Here is an 11,458-nt window from a genome sequence, read left to right as displayed (position 1 = left end):
TAAATGTGTACAAAGAACCGGAATAAAATGAATGACATCCCATGTTTGGTTATTTATATACCTCTCCTCTGTTAACCCCTTCCTGCCGCAGCCAGTTTTGACCTTCCTGACAGAGACTCATTTTTTCAAATCTGTGACTTTATGTGGTAATAACTTTGGAATACTTTTACCTATCCAAGTAATTCTGACATTGTTTTCTAGTGACACATTGTACTTTATGTTAGAGGTAAAATTTGATTCATAAATTCAGTGTTTATTTGGGAAATTAGAAAAAATTGCAAAAATGTGAATTTTCATGTATCTGCTTGGAATAGTACAATCTAGAATGTGGCCCTTAAACCCAAAAAGACTGTGCCCCGTGATTTAAAGTAATACAGTAAATATTAGACAAGAAGGAGGGGAGGTGCAGATGCTGCTTTTCTTTATTGAGAAGGGAGGGATGGCAGAAGTGGGGAGATATCTAAATGGCTCAGAGCACAATGCTCAGCACTATGGGAAGTTTGAACAAGAGGAAATGACAGAAAAGTAAAGACAATCAGCATGACAGGAAGAGTTATACAATTTACAAAAAAAAAACAAAAAAACATGTAGGTTAGATATAACAATTCTGCCTGCAATCCATCAAGTATACATCTACAGGTGCCCAGGAAGATTTTTTTTTTTTTTAACAAAAAGGAACTGACCTGCAGAACCTGTCCACATGGTGGTGGAAAGGGGGTGCAGTATCCCAGAAGTCTTAGGGATGCCTTATTCCCAAGACATACCTCTAAATAAAGAGTAGTGGCACAGTTTAGTTCACTGTTTATTTAAGGTTTAATTCAGAAATATATATTGAGAGGGGACACAATCTCACTGTTGAGATCACTGCAGCATAGTAATGTTAGAAGTAAAAAATGCTGCAGAGAAAATAAATGGACTGTCCATGCAGCAAACAAGTTAAGTTAAATTAAATGATTAATTGGTTAGAGCATTGTTCAGCATATATGTCTTGATCCATCTTGCCTTTCTCTGTATTGTAAGGTCACAGTCAAAGTATTATCTCCAAGAACTTCTTTGTACAGAATGGGATACAAACCAAAGATTCTCATAGAGACAACTGGACCCAGGATGTCTAAATGAAAGCAGGATATTCATAAATGTCTTCTAGAATAAGAAGCAATTACAAGAGGAGGTAAAACTGGCGGTTCTTCATCCCCAAGCTTGTGATTTACAGTAATGTAAAACAAGTTTTCCATCGCTGCCAAAGCACTGAAGAAAAAGAAAATATAGTTTAACATAAGGTTACACATGAAGCAATATTTTCTTAGTCAAAACGAAGTACACCATAGCAGACCCGCCTGTAAGTCAATGGCATAACTCTAAACCGTCCTGGATTCAACGGGACAGTTACGTATTCCGGTGATATGTCCTTTTGTCAACTGTATCTGTGTTCTCAGGACGCAGATACAGTTGAAACCAATGTTGAAGCAAGGAACCTTCAGCTCCCTACTTCAGCATTCACTGTGTGAAGCTGCTGCGAGACGCTCGTCGAAGACTCCCCGGGCACAGCGCTATTTTAAGCGCTGGGCCTGGGGAAGCCTTTGACGTCACAATCCATGTATGGACAGTGATGTCGGGCTTTCAACTATGGAGTCCCTGGCGAGAGCATTGCAAGCTCTCTGGCTGGGGAATCCTGTCTTGGGAAAGCCCTTGATGAGGCTCCTCCAAAAGCGGAATACCTGGCCAGAGTGTTGCAAACACTCTGGCCGGGGATTCCGGCATCTCAAAGCCCCTAACATCACTGTCCATGTCCAGTGATGTCAGGGTCTCCTCCTGGGACAGAATCCCCAGCCAGAGTGTTGCCGATGTCTGCTGCATTTACCCTGAGTCAAACGTTGTCCAGTTTCCCCGTGTGCACACAGACCCAGCTATGTATCATACCGTAGAAGTATATATGTAAATGGACTAATTTCTTAAGTTTATTCTTAGTATTTATTATATCCAGCAACTATGAAAAAAAAACTAAAAACAAGGAAACTAAGATTTACTAAATATATCTCTGTGAAAAACAGTCTAAGGCCCCATGCACACGAACGTAAAAACGCCCGTAATCATGGCCCGTAATCATGGCCCGTAATTACGGGGCCATAGACTTCTATTGGCCACGGGTACCTCCCCGTATGCTTACAGGAAGGTGCCCGGGCCGTTAAAAAAATATAGAACATGTCCTATTTTAGGCCGTAAATACGGCACTGGCAGGCACATAGAAGTCTATGGGGCTCCCGTAATTACAGGTGACTATGTGTGTGCACCTGTAATTATGGGAGCGTTGCTAGGCGACGTCAAGGGATCGACAGTAACTCTTTCAGCACCCTGGACAGTGCTACCGATCACAATATAGATCATCGTGTAAAAAAGAAAAAGAAAAGGACGTTCATACTTACCCAGAACTCCCTGCTTCTTCCTCCAGTCCGGCCTCCCGGGATAACGTTTCAGCCCATGTGACCACTGCAGCCAATCACAGGCTGCAGCTGTCACATAGACTGACGCGTCATCCAGGGAGGTCGGGCTGTATGTCGAAAGAGGGATGCGTCACCAAGATAACGGCCGGGTAAGTATGAATTTATTTTACTTTTATTACGGAAAGGGCAGTCCCTTCTCTCTATCCTGCACTGATGGAGAGAAGGGCTGCCGATTAGTGCAGTGCAATTTTGCAGCGAAAACGTGCCCGTAAATACGGGTGGAATACTGGTGACAACGGAACCGTATTTACGGGCACGGGTCCATAAATACTGGTGCAATACAGGTCGAATACGTGTGACCAAGGACCCGTATTTACGGACAGTAAATAATACGTTAGTGTGCATGGGGCCTAAGAATTACTACTTTAAAAACCGTAAGACCATCAGTAATCAGGTCAAATTCTCGAATTATCACAACTCAAACAAACACAAAAAAAGCAACTTTGTTAGAAACAATCATCAAAAACGAAGCGTTTTTTACCTCATATAATATGCCCACTTCTTGGTCAGGTGATGGAGCAAATGATTGATTGACATAGATAAACTGTAAATATATATAAAAGATCATTATATAAACAATTAGGTGTCCAGTATATATAGCCAACTAATAGAACATTTGCAAAAATAATTCTAACAAGAAGCAATGTTAAAGTGGTTTTCCAAGATCAAGACAATTCTATGAAAAAACTCTGCATTGTGCCTAAAGTATTAAACTCTGCAACTTTCAAGTATATCTTAAAGTATAACTAAACTGTTAAAAAAACTTTTGACAGGTCATAGTGACATGTCAGAAGTTTTGATCGGTAGGGGTCCAAGCACTGAGACACCCACTATCTCTAAAACGAAGCGGAAGAAGTGTTCGGGTAAGCAATGTCCTCTCCGTTTCTGATCGGCTTTCCTCAAGCGGTGCACGGCTCAATAAAAAGTCTTCGAGTCCGTACACCCCTCGTTTGGCTTTCCGAGGAAAGCCTATAATAAACGTATTGGCACAACACTCATCAGAGCACTTCTGCCACTTCATTTTAGCGATCGATGGAGGGTGGTCTCAATGCTCGGACTCCCACCGATCAAAACTTCTGACAGGTCACTATGACATGTTAAAGGATTTGTTATCAAAAGTTTAGTTACCCCATAAGTACTTGTTCTTTGCCTGTACAAGACTGCTGCTGCTTCTTTGTCCAGCTGTTAGGCCTCATTCACACGACTGTAGCCATGTGCACGGCCGTGATTTTTGGGTCGGCCGGGGGCGGATTGTCACCCGCGAGCCGCCTGCAAATCGCGGGCTGTGTACATGGCCACTTCCATTATTTTCTATGAGCCTGGACCGCAGAACACAACCGTAATAAGACATGTCCGTTCTTTCTGCGGTCCAGGCTCCTGGGCCATGCACGGACCGTGGAAAGAATGGTCGTGTGAAGGCTCATAGAAATGAATGGGGCCGCAATTCTCCCGTGGATTTTCGGGGGAATTGCAGCCACAAAAGCACGTCGTGTGCATGGGGCCTTAGTGTTTACTGTAGTAGACGCAATGTCATCTCTGTTCGCTGTGATTGGAAGCTGCAATCATTACATTACATACATTTAAGTGAAGAGCGCATGTGAGGCCTATTTTGGTGATTTTCACAGCCTTGGCCCACAATTGCAGGGCTCTGAGGTCAAATAGTAAAACAAACCTCCAAGTAGTGACCCCTATTTTGGAAACTACACCCCTCAGGGCATTTTAAATGTGTAGTGAGCATTTTGACCTGACAGTTTTTTTTCATTAGAAATGAATGCGCAGTGGATGGCGCAAAGTGAAATTTGTAATTTTCCACTGATATGCCATTTTAGTGCACAATATGATGTGCCCAGTTTGTGCCACGGAAGACAAATGCCTCATAAAATGTTAAGCAGGTTTTCCTGGGTATGGCGTTGCTATATATGTGGACGTAAACTGCTGTTTGGGCGCACTGTAGGTTTCAGAAGGGAGGGAGCGCCATTTGGAGCACAGAATTTGCTTGGTAGTTGTTCTGTTTTGGGTTTAACTGGTATTTCAGTTTATAATGTGGGGGCATATGTAATCTGTGCGGAGATCATCAGGGTATAATAAGAGGGTATAATAATGCGTTAAATTATCTGTAGATGCGTGGCCAATGTTACATTGATAAATGGTGCCCAATCTTATCCGCTTTTGGAAAGCACTGCACCTTTTGTGTCATATTCTGAGAGACAGAATTTTTTATTTTTTCTCCAACGGAGCTGTGTGAGGGCTTATTTCTTGCGAGACAATTTTTTCATTGGTACAGATTTGGGGTACACAGGATTTTTTTGATCATTTTATTCGAGTTTTTGGAAAGCAAAATGACCAAAAACCATACATTTTGACAATGTTTTTTTTTTTGTTTTTTTTACAGTGTTCACTATGCGCTATAATTTACATTTTTACTTTATTCTGCGGGTCGATACTATTACGGCGATACCATATGTATATAGTGTTTATGTTTTGCAGCTTTTGAACAATAAAATTACTTATTTTTTGTGTCCCCATATTCTGAGCGCCATAACGTTTATATTTTTCAGCCCAAAAAAATCTGTGTGAGGGCTTGTTATTGCGGGACGGGTTGCAGTTTTTATTGGTACTATATTGGGGTACATGCGACTTTTTGATCACTTTATTCTATGTTTTGAGAGGGGTGGTGACCAAAAAAAAATAGCGATTCTGGCATTGTCTTTTTATTTATTTTTGCTGTGTTCATCATGATGGAAAAATAACGTTATAGTTTGGGTCGTTGATACTAAATATGTGTACTTTTTTCATTAACGGTTTCATTTTTTTCCTACAATAAAAGATTATAGGAAAAAAGTCAGTTTTTGTATTTATTAACGTGACACTTTTATTTTTACACTTGTATACAACATTTTTATTAATTTTCCCACTAGGGACTTGAAGGCCTGCACTTCTGATCTTTACTCTAATACATTGCACTACCCACATAGTGCAATGCATTAGAGCTGTCAGTTATTCACGGACAGGTGGCTCCATTCCCTGCCATTAGAGCAGGGTGTCAGCTGTACCATACAGCTGACACCCGTGGCTGATGTCGCAGGCTCAGCTTCTGAGCCATCTTTTTGCGGCTAGAAGCCTTATAGGCAGGACGTCCTCCGGGCAGGACGTAAAAGGCTTCCGCCCTTGTCAGAAAGGAAGCCAGATTGCATTGTGGGGTTTCGATCAGCAGTACACCCCATAGATGCAGCGCTCGTTTTTGAGCACTGCATCTTAGTGGTTAATCAACAGGGTCAGAGGCTAGCTCTGATCCTGGCCCTGCAGCAGGGTGTCAGCAGTAATATACAGCTGACACACGCGGGCGATGGTGCGGGCTTAGCTTCTGACCCCGCACCAGCAAAACACAATGTACCTATCTGTTGTGCTGCCGTAAGTACTTAACGACAACAATGTACTAGTACGTTGGTTGTCGTTAAGGGGTTAAACAACTAAACTACAAGCTGAAGGGAAGGACCTCCAAGGTGGTATTCTCTGGAATACTGCCTGTAACATGCACATCACAGGACAACCAGCGGGAGTTCAGGGAGTTAAAGGGTAACCATGGGCTCCGTATTATGGATCTGTACAACACGGATCCATAATACAGCCATGACTAAGTCTCCCCCTCCCCAAAAGATTGAGGAATTGCTGATTTTTTTTTTCCTATTCCACCCCGCAAATAATTGTTTTCACAATATCCCACTGTTATTTGGTACAATAAACGTGGCATGAAAATCTACATCTCATCCCGCAGAAAACAAGCCCTCATATGGCTATATAGACGGAAAAATATAAAAAGTTATGGCTTTTGGAAAGTGGGGAGGAAAAAACAAAATTAAAATTAAAATCCAAAAAATGGCTGAGGCGGGAAGGGGTTAAACTAGGGATGAGGAGTGATGTAGACAATAAAGGGGTAGTTATGTAAGAGAGGGGTCAGACTATATTAGTGGTTGGAGAAATGGACTGTGGGAGGAGAATTAGGCAACACAGGCATCACATTCCTGATGATACTAGGGCTGGACAATTTAGCCAAAAAATAAAATCTACATTTTTTTTCCAACCCTATGTGCGATTTTCGATTTGAATCTCGATTTTCTTATTACTATTAAATAAACTGAAAATAAAAACCAATAGATAATTTTATAAATTGTTTTAATTATTTAAATAACTTAACATATATTGCTATAATAATTGTACGTAACTTCAGGTTGTTGTTTTTTTAACATTAGATTTTTATAGAAAATGTAGTAACAGTGGAATAATTTTGTACAAAACATGTATCTTACAGTATATCTACCATAATAGAAAGGTCAGCAACAAACATAAGGTATTGTTCATACAACATTTTTTAATTCATGGAAAAACAGAAAAGGAAAGAATCAGCGGTGCGGGGAAGGAGGGAGGGGGAAGGAGCCGAGAGACATAAGCATAAAGCAGCATCAATCATCAAAATATCGAATCCAAGTATCCCAGAAAGTAGCAAAGGATGCATATCTGTTCTGACGAAGGTAGAAAAGGTGTTCATATATACAATGATTTGAAATTTTCTCGATCACCTCTTTGCAAGAGGGAAATGTGGAGGACCTTCAAGCCTTAGCTATGAGAAGCTTTGCAGAAAGCAATATATGGCAAACCAATCGTCTAAAATCGACAGGTATCTCTTCTACTTCCAACGATAATAATGCCAGGGCAGGGTTTTTACTAATGGACACCCCAGTTATATCTGAAAGAAGGTGGAAAATCTCATTCCAGAAAGGAGTATAGAACATCCCCAAAAAATATTATATAAAGTGCCTACATCGCCACATTGGCGCCAACACAGGTCAGACAAGTGGGGAAAGCCAATTTGAGGGGAGTATAGTACCATCTCATCAATGTACTTCATGTAGATTTGTACACAGTGTGGATTTCATAGTCCATTTATGTGCTGTGGTTAAGGGAAAATGTTTTATTAAGATTCCCTTCCTAATTTAAAAAAGGAGCTTGCTTGGTAATCTCCACATCCCCATTCAGTACATCATGCATTTTCCTAGTATGATTCAAGTCCCCTGTTTTAGGGTCAGAAAGAGGTTTACATATAAAAAGAGGTAATTGACTGTAGTTACAGGCGACCCTTCTAAATACGACTTTATCTGAACATACTTCTAAATCTCTTTGGCAGGAATTTCGGACATATTCACTAATTCGGAGAAAGGTCTAATGCAGTGTTCTTGAAATAAATCTGACGTTATGTAAACCATTCTTGGACCAGTACTTGACTTTAGGTTAGGGATGTTAGGTCAGCAAGTTCAAAACATCTACTGGGATAGGGATTGGATCACCCATAGTAGTAACCGAGGACTTTGAAAGTAGGGAAAGCCATCCCTGCAGGGAGACTCTAACCGTGGGAGTGTTGGGAAGAGGAAGGATCGGTTTTAAAGCATATGCTAAAGAGCGTTATAAAAGGAGTGTCCTCCAAGTATGTGCTTTTCAATTGAGGGCCAACTGGAACCTGTAGTTGAAGATAACCAAGATTCTATTTGCTTGATTAGAAACCTTTTATGTTAATTCACTATGTTTGGAACACCCAGACCTCCTCTGTTTCTGTGAACTGTGGGAATTGATGCTGCTACTCTGGATTTTCTACCACTCCACAAAAAAGATCTAAGCTGTGTTTGGAATTTCATAAGCAGTGGGTGTAGGGACAGTTAGGGTCCGGAAGAAATATAAAAGTTTTGGCAATATAAACATCTTATAACAAACATTGCGTCCCAAACAAGATGGTTCATGTTTAGAAATGTTATTAAGTTCTCCTTCAAGAGATATCAGAAAAGGCCCAAGATTTAATTTAGGACGTCTAGACAAAGGGTATCCATTTTGAATTCCTAGGTAGGGGATAGAAACGTTTTCCCATTGGAAGGGAAATTCTGTTTGTATAATTTGTTTCAGGGTAGATTGAATATGCATACCAAATATTTGGGATTTAGAAGCGCTAATTTTGTAGTTGGAAACGGAGACAACTCGGGAAATAGTATTGGAGATTTCTTTCAGGTAGGGTAGAGGGTCAGTAATTGTAAGAATGACATAGTAGGGAAATAGACCCAACTTGTGTTGACGAAACCCTATTGGAATACCGCTTATGTTCAGGTTAGATCGTATGGATTCCGCTAGTGGTTCCATTACCATTGTAAATAATAGGGGTGAGAGTGCACACCCCTGACGGGTCCCATTGGAAATTTGAAAAGTGGACGAAAGAAAACCATTTGTTAGTTCTTTTCGCTGAGGGAGTGGTGTAGAGAGCCTGAATAGCACTCAAGAAAATCCAATAAATCCAGTAAATCCAAATTTGTTCAAAGTCGAAAAAGCAAAACCCCAATTTATTCTATCGAACACCTTCTCTGCGTCCAAAGTAAGGAAGAGAAAAGGCGCTCGACTACATCCCACCGTAGCCATGAGATTAAAAATTTGTCTTGTACCATCAGGTGCTTGTCACCCTTTAGTGAACCCAACCTGGTCTGAGTGTATGATTGTTGGAAGAACATCTATTAAACGGATAGATAGGAGCTTGGCGTATATCTTCGTGTCGCAGTTAAGAAGAGATATTGGTCAAAAGTTAGCTGCGGTGGTTGGGGATAGTTACTATTGTTGCCAGAAGCATCTCTTGTGGTAAATTACCTGAGGACATTGCTAAATTGTAAACTGTAGTCAGGTGTCGGGAGAGAATGGAGGTGAAGGCACGATACTACTCATTAAAAAGAGTCATCAGGTCCTGGTGCTTTATTAAGTTTTGGTGAACCCATTATTTTGGAAACCTCGGATTGCATTCAAAAAGGACTATTGCTCTAAAGAGAGGGAGGGTAAATGGATAGATTCCAAGAATTTAGTTTTATCAATATTTGTGGGTTGGGGGGGGGGGGGGGGGTGGAAGGGTCTTCCTTCAGATTATATAAAGGGGAATAATAGGAGCTAAATCTCTTGGGAGTTTAGAATCTTAGACCATTAACTGGTGATACTAAATAGGGAATTTTTGTTCTTATTTGACATTATTTTATTTTAGGAGCCATCAATCAGCTAGCTTTATTGTAAGAGGTGTCGTAGGTCATATGCAGGGAGGTGATCTTTTTGTCGTACTCATCTAATAAAAGGGACCTGAGTTTTTGTCTTAAAATCATGAGGTTGTCGTGCAGAGATGGCGATTTTTCACTTTGAAGTTGTGTTTCTAGGGAATGCACTTGTGATAACAGGGAGTCTAAATTAGCTAATTTCAGTTTTTTATAACAGGCTCCTTTTTTAATCAAAAAACCTCTCATAACTGACTCATGGGCATTCCATGAGGAATATGGGTTAATATGGGTTAACTTCTGGGGAGCAATTCAACGAAAAGTACTCTTTTAGTTGGACAGATATACATACGGTCCTTATATTCCGGAATATTCAGGAGGAAAATGTATTAATATGCCATGAAAAGGAAGGGGAAGGATTCTGGGACAGGGAAATAGGTACACAGGAGCATGATCAGACCATGGTGTTTGTCCTATTTCTGACGACTTAACATTGTGAAGAGATCCCCTATCTATCAGAAAGTGATCAATTCTGGAGAAGGATCTATGTCTTGGAGAATAATAAGTAAATTCTCTAGAAGAGGAATAATTTCGTGCATCTAAAACGAGTCATATAGCTCTTCTTTATGAAGCCATGGAGAAAGAATAGGAGGAGACCTCCTGTCCTGATTCGTAGTATCCCATTGAGTATCGGGGATAATATTAAAAAGTCTCGGCATACAATAAGCTTTCCTTTAGTAATCTTTGAATCTTGCGCATTATCTTATTGAGAAAGAGAATTTGTGAAACATTGGGAGCATATACAGTAGCTATTGTAACTAGGCAATTATCGAACAAGCCCACCAGGACAAGATATCTCCCCCTCACATCAACCATAGAGTCACACAACTGAAAGGATACAGAATCTCTTATAGCAATTAATACACCAACTTGCTTTTTAACCACATTGGCCATGTGAATGATGGGGAATTTATGATGTGTACATTTTAGACAACTAGATTGGGGGAAATGGGTTACCTGCAGGCAGAGGATGTCCGAATTAGAGGACAATGCATCTCTGCACACTGAAGCCCTTTTAAAAGGGGAGTTTAACCCCTTAGTGTTACAAATGTAATTTTAAGAGCCATAGAAAAAAACAACTCTGGAGCTTTATCATTCCTAATAGTTGCCCTTGAGACAGAAATAGAATAAAGTAATATGTGACCCAGAAAGGTAGAGAAAACACATCTATATATCTCGGCAGGAGGGAAGGAAACAATTTGGGAGGTTATATAAAACTGAATAGATAAGAAAATAAACAGATCAGTTAGTAACAGAATAACTTCACCAAATAAATTGGCAGTCAGCCACTGAAAAGTGGGGGGAAAGAGTCTACCTGAAGACCAAATCGACCTCTATCAAAATAAGAGAAAAATGGACGCATGTGGAATCAGCAATTCTTAGACATTTGAAGCCAATCCGGAGAGAGTCTTGCGTGTGCATTTCTGTGTGAATCAGAAGAGGGAGACAGAGTCGAAAGTCCCCACTGTTTAAGCATGGATCCACCTTCCTCCAGGTTAATGATGGCGTACATGACTCCATTTCTGTGGATGAGTAGCTTTGTAGGAAAGCCCCATTTAAAGGCTATATTATTTTTCCTCAGGAGTGAGAGGTAGGTATTTCTTTCTTGTTTGTATGGCTGTCTGGGATAGGTCTCCATACAGGTGAATTTTGTCATGTGGCGCAGGTAAAACTTGAATGCGTCGCGCTGTAGTCATGAGGGAGTTTTGTGTGGTAAAAGTGGATCCATGCAATTACATCTCTAGAGATTTCAGGAGGCAAGAATTTTGGTTTGGGGAGCCTATGAACTCTATCAACTATGATATTCGCAGGTTAGGATGAAGGTATCAGATGCTA

The 11,458-nt window shown here is 40.5% G+C and overlaps 1 protein-coding gene across 1 annotated transcript in view; it reads right to left on the bottom strand.

The window, feature by feature from the left end:
• Positions 1–399: 399 nt before the first annotated feature.
• The window catches only part of ATG12 (autophagy related 12), a 98,628-nt gene continuing 87,569 nt past the window's right edge, over positions 400–11,458 (bottom strand). Inside the window, exons 3-4 of the mRNA XM_075838902.1 lie at positions 2,983–3,045; positions 400–1,248 (exon numbers count right to left, since the gene is read on the bottom strand). Of these exons, the coding sequence (XP_075695017.1) occupies positions 1,189–1,248; positions 2,983–3,045 (123 nt within the window). The 3' untranslated portion in view covers positions 400–1,188. The remainder of the gene's footprint in view (positions 1,249–2,982; positions 3,046–11,458) is intronic.

This window comes from Rhinoderma darwinii, chromosome 10, assembly GCF_050947455.1.
Source record: "Rhinoderma darwinii isolate aRhiDar2 chromosome 10, aRhiDar2.hap1, whole genome shotgun sequence".
NCBI classification, from domain to species: Eukaryota; Metazoa; Chordata; class Amphibia; order Anura; family Rhinodermatidae; genus Rhinoderma; species Rhinoderma darwinii.
The sequence above is the reverse complement of the archived record's forward strand: the minus strand, read 5'-3'. Positions and strand labels throughout refer to the sequence as shown.